General features: G+C 33.6%; 1 protein-coding gene across 3 annotated transcripts in view; it reads right to left on the minus strand.

Annotated features, from left to right (window-relative positions):
* DPP10 (dipeptidyl peptidase like 10) overlaps window positions 1-14332 on the minus strand; it is a 1304160-nt gene that overhangs the window by 41138 nt on the left and 1248690 nt on the right. For all 3 annotated transcript variants that reach the window (XM_074335439.1, XM_074335432.1, XM_074335443.1), the window contains exons 14-15: window positions 1107-1198; window positions 680-727 (exon numbers count right to left, since the gene is read on the minus strand). In XM_074335439.1, the coding sequence (XP_074191540.1) occupies window positions 680-727; window positions 1107-1198 (140 nt within the window). The remainder of the gene's footprint in view (window positions 1-679; window positions 728-1106; window positions 1199-14332) is intronic.

Raw genomic sequence — 14332 nt, forward strand, 5'->3', positions numbered from 1 at the left:
AAAAATAAAGGTCATTTTTGTGAGGTCCTGCTGAAGGCTTTCTGAGTGAGGAGACATTTTATACTAAATAGGTATGACCTTAAGCCTTTTCATGAATATAACTTTCCTTCTGGGAAAATTGGGCAGATGAAAATATTCCCCATGCATTGTTTTATTTTAGTAAGCAACAAGCATTCCTGGCTTAAATAACAATCTTAATGGATTTTACACTCTATGAGGGAAAAGAGAGAAACTTCCACTTGATCCACTCTACTAAGTGTTCACAATGCTTTTATTTTGTTCAGGAATAAATTACATGTGCATAATATTAATGCACTGAAAATTTAAAATGAGGCTTAGCAGAAGCAAAGGCCACTGGGAAAAATATATGAATGCCTGTGATGTGAGTAGGTGAGAAAAGTAAGCTTTAGGGGGAAAAAAAAAGTATTTTGAGACTGTAAAAGCAGGTGAAAAAATATAAAGGAGCAGAAAGATGGCCTCCACTCTGGTTTCAACACTTCAGGTTCACAAAGGTCAGAGCTGAAGGACTGGAGGGAGTGTGTGCGGTTTTGTCATGCAAAGTTGGTTCTTCCCTAGCCGAGTCAAAATGAAACTTCAGATTTGTCCATCCCATCATTAAGCTGTATAGCTGGCCATCAAGAACTCAACCTGTGTAGGGAGATCCTTGCACACGACTTACCTGTACAGTTGCCTCCCTCTGGGAGAAGACTCAGTGCTCAGAAAGTAACTGCCCAGGAAAGAAAACAACACAAACATCAGGCACAGATCAATGTTTGTCACAGTGTTTTCACATGAATTTTCACACTGTCAAAGAATGAGCAAAAGCCTTTCTATTACTCAATCACACCACTTTGATCCATTTGGGAAACATTTTTTTCTTAAAATATCATCACACTTTTCCATGATATCTCTCAATTTGTATGTAGGTATCTCTTGTAAGTGTCTCTCTGGGTGAAGTATAGAGAGAGTCTTTATAGAAAAGGTGGTTCTTTGCATGGCCAGGTGGTTTGGACTAGGACCGTGGTAGGCAAAACATAAATCTGTCTGAAAAGATTGCATTGGACAACCCTCACTTCCAACCTGACTACAGAACCCAAAATGCTCACATTTTTTGAGTAGTTTCATCATATGCCAAGATCTTTATCACTTCCCAGTTTCCTGATGTTAGGTGCCGCACGGTAATTTGCTCACTTTTACTCTGCAAAGAAATAGGCAATGTTGATTTTCTTTTTATTTAAGCAGCATCTTTCTCGTGAATAAAAAAGTACTAATTACCTGAGTTACTTTTAAGTTTTTGATGCTCAGCTAATATTCAGTTTCTCGTTTTCCATCACAAGAATGCACACACATTCATATGAACATAGACCCAGGGAGGATGGTGCCTTTATTACTATGCTGTAGAAAAACCATCATGAAACACCTCTAGGTGAGGATCACTTGTGAAACATCTGGTCATAAGACGTCATCTCAGCATTTGGGACAGGCATAGGACTTTGATAAGTCTCATCTAAATGAATGATAGTTGTGCAGTTTCACAGCTTTAAATAAAACATTTCAGAACACACTTTATTTCAAATAAACACTAAGGGATATATAATTGTAACCTTTACACCATGTGCATCACTATAACTTTTGCTATTTTCACTCAATAATTTATTTCTGAGATTAATCCATGTGGGTGCTTGGAGGCATAGTTTACTTTCACTGCTATACGGTATTTTATTGCATGAATATAGCATACTTTATCTGTTTTTTGACATTTTAGTGTTTCCAAATTTTTGCTCTTATAAACAGGTTACCTATGAACTCTTTTATTAATGTCGCCTGATGCACATGACAGGGTATTTTTTTGAGATAAACACCAAGAAGTGGCATTGCTTGGGTAGAGTATATACATATGTGTTTTGCTTAACTAGTGGCAATTTTCCAAAGTTCTCCCACTTTATGGTCTACTAGCAATATGAGTTCCTGTTGCTTCACAGCTTTTCCACTTCCTCACTAAAAGTTAATTTCATCAGGCTATTTCATCTTTGGTCAAACTAATGAGTATGAAGTTGTATCTCATTATTTTATTTTTTATTGAGAAAATATCCAAACCTACAGAAAGGTTGAATAGTACATGAGTACTCATACACTCCTTACCTAAATTCACGAAAGGTCAACATTTTGAATATCTGCCCTCACCTCTTTTACTGTTTGCTGAATCACTTGAAAGTAAGTTGGCATATTGGGTGATTTCTGCTCTAAATACTTCAATACACATCTCTCAAAGTTAAGAATATTCTCTCATATAATCAAATAGCATATCATACCAATGAATATATATTTTAATTAAATTTATTGAGGTGACAATGGTTAGTAAAATTACATAGGCTTCAAGTATACAATTCTCTGATACATCATCTATATATCACATTGTGTGTTCACCACCCAGAATCAGTTCTTCCAGCACCATATATTTGACCCCATTTACCCTCCTCTACCAACCCTTTCCCCCCTTACCCTCTGGGAACCACTAAACTATTATCTGTGTCTGTTTTTGTTTCTTTGTTTGTCCTGTTCCTTTGCTGTTTTCAGTTTTATATCCCACATATGAGTGAAATCATATGGTTCTTGACTTTTTCTGTCTGACTTATTTCACTTAGCATAATAATCTCAAGATCCATTCATGTTGTCGCAAATGGCACTATTTCATCTTTTCTTATGGCAGGATAGTATTTCATTGTGTATATATACCACATCTTCTTTATCCAATCATCTATGGAAGGGCACTTAGGTGGTTTCCATGTTTTGGCCACCATACATAATGCTTCAATGAACATCAGAGTACATATATCTTTGCAATACATGTTTTCTTGTTTTATATTTTGGGGGTAGATACCCAGGAGAGGGATTGCTGGTAATTCAATTCTTAATTTTCTGAGGACCCTCCTTAATTTTCAATTCATATGGTAATTCAATTCTTAATTTTCTGAGAACCTCCATATGGTTTTCTACAGTGGCTGTATCAATTTACATTCCCTCCAACAGTACAGATGTGTTCCTTTTTCTCCACAGCCTCTCCAACAATTGTTTTTATTTGACTTGTTGATGATAGCCATGCTAACAGGTGTGAGGTGAGATCTTACTGTGGTTTTTATTTGCATTTCCTTAATAGCTAGCGAAGATGAGCATTTTTCCATATATCTGTTGGCTGTCTGTATATTTTCTTGTCATAAGTGTCCGTTCAGGTCTTCTGCCCATTTTAAATTAGATATTTTTTTTGTCTTGAATTTTTTTTTTCTTTATATATTTTGGATATTATCCCCTTATCAGTGGGGCTATTTGCAAATACTTCTCCCATTCATTGGGTTGCCTCTTTGTTTTGTTGATGGTTTCTTTTGCTGTACAGAAGTTTTTTAGTTTGATATAGTCCTGTTCATTTGTTTTAGTTTTACTCCCCTTACCTTTAAAGTCAATGAATACTTACATTAATATCACCTAAATATGTAGTCTATTCTCTAATTTCCATAACTTCCCCAAGTTACCCATGTAAATTTATATAGAGATTAAGTTATACACACAAACACACATACTATTAGGTTCATGAACTTGTTGCAACCATGTTGCTAACCTTTTAGATACCAGAGTGATTAGTCATTTTGAATTTGTACCAACAGGACAAACAGTTAACCAAGTTTACTATTTGGAAGTGCTGAAAAGGCTGCGTAAAAAAGTTAGACAACCTGAACTTTTCACCAATAATTCATGGCTCTTGCATCACGACAATACACCAGCTCACATAGCACTGTCTGTGAGGGAGTTTTTAGCCAGTAAACAAATAACTGTATTGGAACACCTCCCTACTCTCCTGATCTGGTCTCCAATGACTTCTTTCTTTACCCAAAGATAAAAGAAATAATGAAAGAAAGACATATTGACGACATTCAGGACATCGAGGGTAATACAATGACAGCTCTGATAGCCGTTCCAGAAAAAGAGTTCCAAAATTGGTTTGAAGGATGGACTAAGCACTTGCGCTGGTGCATAGCTTCCCAAGGGGAGTCCTTCGAAGGTGACCATAGTGATATTCAGCAATGAGATATATAGCACTTTTTCTAGGATGAGTTTGCAAATGTAACTGTCCAACCTCGTGTGTGTGTGTGTGTGTGTGTGTGTGTGTGTGTATAGACATTTCATGTATATTTTTAAAATAGGGACCCAATCAATGTTTAGATATGGCATCGAGTTTGTCATCTCTTCAGTGTCTTTTAATACTTTAAAACAGTTATCCTATCTTTTTTGACTTCTACAACATTAAGCATTTTTAAGATTCTTGGTCCAGTGGTCTTTAGAACGTCCATCATTTTGGGTTTATCTGTTTGTTTTCTTATCATTTAACTTACACTAAACATTTGGCAAGAATATTATATAGGTGATACTGGATTCCTCTTGTGCTTCATGTTAGGAAGTACACAATTACATGTCCTCCCACTCATGACAATGCAACTTACATGATAACCATGAGGAATAGTCATTGTAAAAGTACATTTTGCTGTGCAATTAAAATCGAGATAATACTTGCACATTATGCAAATAGCTTTTTCTCCATGAATTTTTCATTCAGTAGTTTTGGCATCCATTCATGACCCTTCCCTATTTTTACCCCTCACATATGTTAACTCTCTCCCTTTCCTTCCACTTCATATTACTGTAGATTTAAACATTTTTTAATGTAATATGTTATTTTTCATTACTGTTGTTAGGTATTCCTTAGGATGATAAAGTGTCAAAATTTGGTTAGTGGAAAATCCTTCAACTTAACCCCTCTATTCTTTGAATATAATTGCATTAGCCTTTCGATATGTTCTTGTTTTCTGCACAATAAGATGTTCTGAGAACATTTTACTTCCTCTGTCCTATATCTGTAATCAATCATTTCTCCAAGGAGGTTTTTCTTTTTTTTTTCCTACTGGACTATGGTATTTAGATATCAAGATTTACAGTTAGTCATGCTCATTGCTAGTCTAATATTATTAATTCAGGGCCTTTTCAGAGGAGGTAGATAAATAGATAGATGACAGTAAGATAGATAGACGATAGATACATGGATAGATAGATAGATGACAGATAGATAGATAGATAGATAGATAGATAGATAGATAGATAGATAGACAGACAAATAGATAGATAGTGGATTGATAAAATTAGATAGGTAGAGAGATAGAACATAGATAGATTTCTATAAAGATTTTAGAACATAGATTTTTCTCTCTGTGTATGTATACACTGTATGTATGTGGTTTCTGAATAATATCTTCAATTTAAATTCCTATAAGTTTATTTTAGATTTAGGTGCATTTGCTTGTCTTAGTATTTCAATTTCGCCTTTGATGTCCTTATTCATATTTAATTTTCTTTTAAAATATGTACGTGGCTCTAAATATATATATATATATGTACATATATACATATAATGTACGAGGTCTGACAAATAAGTTCGCGAACTTGCCACCATGTACTTACATTGGCAGCAATGCACAAACAGCTCAGTAAGGTTTCATAATGTCGGTATATCAGTGTCTCACAGCTGTGTTCATATAGATGTGTGTTGGTGCCTTGCTGAGTGGTGTTCATTATTGTTGTTGCATGTTTTTGTGTGCCATTGCGAGAATGTCTGAGCTTGAATTAGAGTAACAAACATTAAAAATTTTATTAAACTTGGCAAGAGTGGAAGTGAAATCAGGGACATGTTAGTCCAAGTTCATGAGGATGATGCCATGAACAAAACGGCAGTGTACAAATGGATTAAACATTTTTCTGAGGGGAGAAAACCTGTTACTGATGAAGAGAGGTCAGGGAGGCCTCTGGTAGTGAGCAGAACTGACGAAAACATTGCAAAAATTCATCAAATTGTGCAGCAGCTGACTGTGAGAAGCATAGCTGACCAAGTAAACATTTATATACAAACAGTTAGGAAAATCTTAACTGAAAATCTTGGCATGAGCAAGATGTGTGCAAAAATGGTCCCAAAGGAGCTCACCGATGAACAAAAGCAAAGGAGAGTCGAAATTTGCCAAGACCTTTTGGAGAGGCAAGACGATGTTTTGGGCTGTGTTATCAGTGATGAAACATGGGTGTACCAATATGACCCTGAAACAAAGCATCAAAGTGCACAGTGGGAGTCAGCCAATTCTCCACGACCAAAAATGTTGCATCAGTTTAAATCAAGAGTGAAAAAGATGTTGCTAAACTTTTTTGATATCAGAGGGATTATTCATGATGGATTTGTACCAACTGGTAGTTTACTATTTGTAAGTGACGAAAAGGCTTCGTGAAAAAGTTAGATGAAAATGACCTGAACTTTTTTCCAACAGTTCATGGCTCTTGCATCATGACAATGCACCAGCTCACACGGCGCTATCTGTGAGGGAATTTTTAGCCAGTAAACAAATAACTGTATTGGAACACCCTCCCTACTCATCTGATCTGGGCCCCAAAGACTTTTTTCTTTACCCAAAGATAAAAAAATATATATTGAAATGAAGACATTTTGATGACATTCAGGACATCAAGGGTAATATGACCACAGCTCTGATGACCATTCCAGAAAAAGTTCCAAAATTGCTTTGAAGGGTGGACTAAGTGCTGGCATCAGAGCATGGCTTCCCAAGGGGAGTACTTTGAAGGTGACCATAGTGATATTCAACAATGAGGTACGTAGCACTTTTTCCAGGATTAGTTCACGCACTTAATTGTCAGACCTCGTATGTATATTATTAGTCTTGGTCTCATCCCATTCTCACTCATTAAATATAGAAAAAAAATTGTTTACCTTTCTTTTTTGGGACAAAATTTTTATAACTAAAACATCAACATTTAATACCATAAATATAAATGTAAACCTAATTACACATGTCTATAAATTAGCAATAGGTTGGGACAGGCTCTATATGTGTTGTTACAGATCTTCTCTCATCTTTTTATTATTATATAGCTCTCTGTTGTATGGATATACCATCATTAATTCAAGTAGCCTCCAGTGGTGCACATCTCAAATAATGTAGTAGTAATTAACCATGTACATATGTTTCCTTATTGTGTAGGAAAATACCTTCAGGTTATATTCTTCCATAAGGGAAGTATCATTCTGCACATCTACCAGCAACATAGGATATAAATAAAGTACCTGTTTTCCCATGAATTGTTATAGAATATGTTGTTCAGTGTTTTAATCTTTGCTAACCTGATAGATGAGAATGGTGCAGTGGTAGACACTATTGTATGTTAACCAGAATTCCCTTCTGAAAGGAAGGACCTACTTTGCTATTGGCTACAGTGCTGGTGGAAGAAGGCCCTCATCTGTCAGTCTTCTTTGGGGATTGCCTGGACTGAAGAGAATGGCCTCACCCAAGGTCATACCTCTTTTCAAGGGTGGCTTCAGTCCAAGGACAGCGTGATATATATACTGGAGCATTAAAGCCCAGCCTTTTTGCCTAAATATCGGACTCCTCTGAAGGGTCATCCCAATCCAGGATTCTTCGTGTGACTGTCAGCTGAGCCCTTCATTTAGATGACACTGAATCTCAAATTCTTCTGCCCAATCTTACATTTTCCCCCTCTTCTCCAAAGTCATTGATCTCCTTGATCGCCTCTGTAATATTGTCCTGCAGGCTAATCATTTTACAGTTCTCTTCCTATGAAACTCAACTTGTGACAGGTATATGGGTGTAAATTCATTTTTCATTTCTTTTAAAAATATTTGAGCATTTATATATATATATAAATATGTTATCTATAATATCCTATTTGCATAATTTTTATCTAACATTGTTGATTTTTGTCTATGCTATCAGATTTTTTGTGTGTGTATTTTGGTCTTTTTATTTTTTAAAGTGCTTTTTATACGTGTATATTCACTTGTGTGATACATGCTGCCAATATATTTTCCTGATTTACCATTTCATGTTTACATTGGTTAATTTGATATTTTTCCCAAAGGGTCTTTTCTAATCTTCTTATAATGAAATTTACTAAAATATTTCCCCTTTTTAAAAAATTAAAGTTTATTGGGGTGACACTGGTTAGTAAAGTTACATAGGCTTCAGGTATACAATTCTGTAATACATCATCTATATATCACATGGTGTGTTCACCACCCAGAGTCAGTTCTCCTTCCATCACCATATATTTTATCCCATTTACCCTCATCTACACCCTTTTCCCCCCTTACCCTCTGGTAACCACTAAACTATTGTCTGTTTCTATGACCCTCATAAACTATCGGTGGGAATGCAGACTGGTGCAGCCCCTATGGAAGACAGTGTGGAGGTTCCTCAAAAAATTAAGAATACAATTACCATATGAACCTGCAATCCCTCTCCTGGGCATCTACCCCAAAAATCTGAAAACATTTATCTGTAAAGACATATGTGCTCCAATGTTCATTGCTGCTTTATTTACAGTAGCCAAGACATTGCAACAACCAAAGTGTCCTTCAATAGACAAATGGATAGATGAATGGACAAAGAAGATGTGGTATATATACACAATGGAATGCTATTCTGCCATAAGAAAAGATAAAATAGTGCCATTTGTGACAACATGGGTGGATCTTGAGATTATTATGCAAAGGGAAATAAGTCAGACAGAAAAAGTTGAGAACCATTTGATTTCACTGATACGTGGTATATAAAACTGAAAACAACAAAGGAACAAGACAAACAAATAAAGAAACAAAATATTCTTATATTGTTGCTGAGTGTTGATGCATAGTTTAAAAGGCTTTATTTCAGCCAAGATAACAAATAATTTACTGATGTCTTCTTAATGCATGTAAGGTTTTATTTTTTTAAATTAGAGCTTTGATCATTTTAGAGTCACGGTGGTAGTATGGAAGTATTTTATCTTTTTCCTAACAGATATTCAGGTTTCCAAATATATTTTGTGAAAAAAAAGTTCATTTACCCCAATGGTTTTGAAATGTCATCTTTATTATATATTAAATTTCCATATGTACCTGAGTCTATTTCTCTACTATCTATGCTATTATTTTAGTCTCTGTTTATTCATGTCACAGTACTACACATTTTTAGTTAGAGATTCTTTTTAACATCCACATTATGTAGGACTCATCAGTGTTCATTGTGGTTTTGTTTGTTTGTTTGTTTTTTGCTGTTTTTTTTAAAGATTTCCCTAGATATTAATGTATGTTTATTTTTTCCAAATAAGCTTAAAAATAAGCATATCTAGTTCAGGCAAAAAAAAATGTTGGAATTTCCTATTGGATTAATATTAAGTTTATAATCAATACTGAGATTTTTATGAACTTCAGTTATCTAAGAACAGGGATATCTTCCCATTTGTTCAAATCTACTTTATATCTTCCAGGAATGTTTTAAAATTTGTCCTCATATAGGTTTTGTACATTTCATTCCATATGTAGTTCATTTTAATATTTATTATGAAGTATTTTATATTTTGTTGCTATTTTGAAAAGGGCTTTCTCTTTCATTATAATAATTGATTATTGTTCATGTATATGAAAGCTGCTGATTTCTGTATGCTGAATATTTATTGTGTTATCTCACTGAATACTCTTCAAAATCTTATGGCTGGTTGTTTATTCTCATCTAATTTACATGGACTAATACCTCCAACACAAGATCACATAGTAGTGGAGGTAGCATGCATCCTTTCTTATTTTTGACCTTATTGGGAATGTCACTATCTTCACTTTGGGTTGAGGTATATATGTTTTATCATGTTTAATCATAGACCCAGATTACAGTTTAGTGGTTACCAGAGGGTATGGGGGGGCAGGGATGTGCTAGATGAGAGTAAACGGGGTCACATATATGGTGATGGAAGGAGCACTGACTCTGGGTGGTGAGCACACAATGTGATATATAGATGATGTATTACAGAATTGTATACTTGAAACCTATGTAATTTTACTAACCATTGTTACCCCCAATAAATTTTAATAAAAAAAGAAATTATTCACCAATTCCTACATTTTTCTATTTTCAAAACCAGTAATTGGTATTAAATTTGTAAAAGGTTTTTACAGCAACTATAAAAATATCTATGTTGTTGGACAATTTAAATTGTGCTGGCATTACCTTTGAATTTCTGGTAAGATTGTCTATGAAAGCATGTGGGCTTGGTTCTCAGCTGTGGTGTAGTTCTTTATAATATTAAACTTCTTCTGTCATTAGGCAGTTTAAGCTTTGTATCTCTCCTGAGGAGAGTTTTGGCTAAGTGTATTTTCTCATAAAATTGTTCATGTCATCTAAGTTTTCAAAATAATTGGCAAAATAGAGTTCTGCAAAATATACTCTCATGAACTATTAAAATGTCCTTTGTTTAATTTCCCACTAGCCATTTCTAATTTTGTATAAGTTTGTTTTTTGCTTCTTTTTCCTTGATTAGGTCAGCATAAGCTTTCTTACTTTTTCTTCTGTCTCTGTCTCACTCTGTGTATTGTTTTCAAAGAGTAAGCATTTTTTTTCATATATTAGTTTTACATTTTTCTGTTTATAACCTATTTCATTTTGCTTCAAATTTAATTATATCCACCTTTCCAATTTATGTTATTTTTTCTGATAATTTTCTAGCTATTTGAGTCAAGAATTCAACACACTTAATTTCATTCTTCCACTTCCATTTTTATAAGTTTGTAGAGCTATGATTTTTATTCTGATAACTAATTCTGATATGAATGGCTGCCATTCTTATTATTATTACTATTTTATAAATTTTGCAATTTCAGTTTGAATTCTCCAAGGATTTGATTAATTGGATTTACTTTTTCTAAAGAAATTTCTAGTTGGAGAATGCATTAAAAATGTATTGTTGTTTTTAGACTTGTTACTTGGTGATTCTAGCATGTTTTTATATACTTTCTAATTTGTAAAAATAAACATCCATGTTTTGTTCTTTATCAACACATTGGATTTCCAAGATATAGATGCATATGGGTAGCACCCTAAGGGGCAGTGTACCTAAAGAGTATCATTATTAGTGCCCTAAGAACTAGTATCCAAGGAGCACCCCTAACTAGTACTCTTAAGGTGATACTATTAGGAGTATACCTATGTATTCTGAAAGCTAAGAATTTCTTTTTTAGGCAGGGTCCTTAATTTCTGTCACTAGTTACCATCTTCTCCTTTGACAAGAGATGCCTCTCTCCATCAAGCATTTTTCTTTTTTTCTTGGGTGATAATTTTTAAAAAAGAAAAAAAAAAACTGTCATATTTTTATGGTTTTGTGCATATTCAAGCTACTTTATTTTGATTATTTGTATCAATGCTGATTTTTAAAAAGAATGTTACTAATGTTCCACTGTGGATTATGCTCTACTAGTAAAGCTTTTGGTGAATGCCTTTATCACCTTAAGGGTGTTACCTTTATTCTTAAATTTCTAAGATTTTTGAATATGGACTTTGTTAAATGTATTGGGTCTTGTTTCTGCATCTTTTAGAATGATTATAATTTTCATATAGATGCAAATGTAGTGAATTATAGATATTTAAATGTTAAGCAAATTTAGCATTTCTGTGTGAAAAGTAACTTAGTAAATTTTTGTTATCCATTGAAAAATTCAATTTGCCAATATTTGGTTTAGGAGTTTTTAGCTGACTTGTAATTGTCATTTCTCATCCTGTCTTTATTTGGTTTTGGTTACAAGATAATACCCGTGTTACAAAATGTATTGAAAAATATTCTGACTTTTTCTCTTTTCTGAATATATTTCTACAAAATTTTGTGTGTTTCTTGAATGTTTGGTAGAACCCACCTTTAAAAATCCATCTGTGCTTGATGTGAAAAAATGTTAAAACACTGATTCTATTTCCTTAATATTAAGGGACAATTTAGATGATCTGTTTCTTAAATTAAGTCTGGTATTCTTTTTTCCTAGAATTTATCCATTTCATTCAAGTTTTCAAATTTGTTGACATAAGTTATTCATATTATTTTGAAATACATTTTTAAATGTGAAATTAAGTCTCTTCCTTTCCATTACTTATATTTTTAGGGCTTGCCTACTTTTTAAATTAACCTTAATAGATATTATAGATTTAATTATTTTTTCCAAACAACCCATTACTTATTTTGCCAAATCTCTTTATCTTTGCTTTCTAGCTCATTAAATTCTACTATTGCACTTCTCATGTCTTTCCTACAATTGCATTGTTTTCAGAGAATGAAATCCATTAGCTGGGTAACACTTCAAATGCTTTTTTGATATAAATATGTATTGAATCTAGTGTTTTTGATGTGGGGAAGTTTTATTAAATTATCGACTTCATTATGCTATCGGAAGCAGAGACTAAAAGATCACTCTACATTCTACTATGTATATGTAGTATTAGAATCTTCAGGAAATTCTCTGTGTCTTGGTATACTTCTTTTAACTCTTTGAGTTCATTTTAACTCTTTTTTTTTACACTTTCTGATGAATTATAACACTTTACGAGTATTTACTGAATAAAAGTACAAATGGATAGATGAAACAGAATTTCTGAGATTTGAGACAGGCACAGCCCAAAGGCTGGCATGGAGTTCTGAGGTCACATCCTTTATTGCCAAATTCCCAAAGGACAACACCCCAGTAGATGGTTCCCCTTACTCTTTCCAGATCCTGCTTTGAATGAGCCAAGGGCAGGGCACTAAGATCTCATGATTTTAATGCATCTTTTTTGCCCAATTTCAAGATTAAACAAAATGATAAAACATTAAAAAATAAAGAAACAAACTTTGCTCGGTGTTTGTACACATGTGGAGATACTTTTGGTTCAGAGATTTGTTGGTTGATTATATTATCTTTGTTTTTCAGATTGTTTTGTTATTTACGTGTGTATGTGTTAAACACAGAAGAGTGGCTGCATTAAAAGTGATCATGAACAAAAATCCAATGTTTTGAAAAATATTTGGCACACAGTGTATGCAAGAACAAACATTGCACATTATTAATTTCAATGATGTATCTAGGATCTAAAAACAGAGGGTGCCAAAAAAAAGTATACACATTTTAAGAAAGGAAAACTATTAAAATTGTAATACTCAATATATACCGATAACAAAAGATGAATACAAGTCACATTTGACTTCTGCAACTACAAGAGGTGCTCAAAGTGGTTACCATCAGTGTCCAGACACTTCTGATTATGGCAAACTACTGCTTGAGCAACATTGACCAAAGTGTCCACTTGTATACATTTTTTTTGGCACCCCTGGTATTATGCTTCTAATGTAGGATGAAAAGATCTCTTGCTGAAAGCTATAATAATAACCTCCATAAACTTTGGATTTTACTTCAAACATTGTAATTGCCTTGCACACTTTCTCTCTGCCCAGGGCAAATCTGGGCTAGGGAATAAGTTTGAACAACATTTCACATACAGTGACATAGAATATCTTTCATAGTTATGTAGTTATAGTAAATATACAAGGGATTATATCATAGCAGCAAGCATATTAAGTTTGATCTGAATTCTAGGTGCATAATCCCAGCGCCAGTCAGAATATGGTAGACAATCAGATAGTAAGTTCAAAATAAATACCAAGGGATTTGACCAGCTCCATGAGGCGGCATCTGTACCTTAACTTGTTTTCCACCCACCTTCAGCAGAAATACAATCACAGACAAGATAATTTAACAAAGCATGAAACAATAATCATTTTTACTCCAAAGTAATCATTCTTTTTGTACAACCATGATCTCTATTAAATTAACTTGGTAGAATGGAAACACTGATTATGACAATGGAACCATAGTGGACTTTTGACAAGGACAACTGGCAGTATACTTTAAATTGAACTCATATTTCTCTTCTAGTTTTAGAATGAACAGCAGTAAAATTAGTGATTTCATTCATTCTCAAAGGAGGGCTAAAAACCCAGGATGTGCTGATAGAACATTATTTAGGACATTAGACATCAGAGCATCTCCTTTAATTGATACAGATTTTATCTTAATACATTAAATATTAATTTTATATTTCCATTTTCAAGTTGGAAATATACTGGTATTAGTAAAAGTTTAACAACACGTGTGCTTTTTACTTATTACACAGTTCATTCAAAATTCTTATATTATGTTCTGTTTAACTTTAGAGCTTCTAGATAAGGGTAACATGCTTAAAAATAGCATGATTTAATTTAACGTCTATTCATCACATGAGGTGAACTAATTGTTCTCAGACGATGTCCTAATCAGATACAGCAGTGAAATTTAATGAAAAGTTGTATTGGGTTGATTAGGTGGTAGAATTGTGGATTGGGGGCATGCTGTTTTCTACAGTAGTTGTAATGAATCATGGCATTTAAAATTGTTCCAAGACAAATT

The sequence above is a fragment of the Rhinolophus sinicus genome, linkage group LG01 (genome assembly GCF_036562045.2).
Source record: "Rhinolophus sinicus isolate RSC01 linkage group LG01, ASM3656204v1, whole genome shotgun sequence".
In the NCBI taxonomy this organism is placed as follows: domain Eukaryota; kingdom Metazoa; phylum Chordata; class Mammalia; order Chiroptera; family Rhinolophidae; genus Rhinolophus; species Rhinolophus sinicus.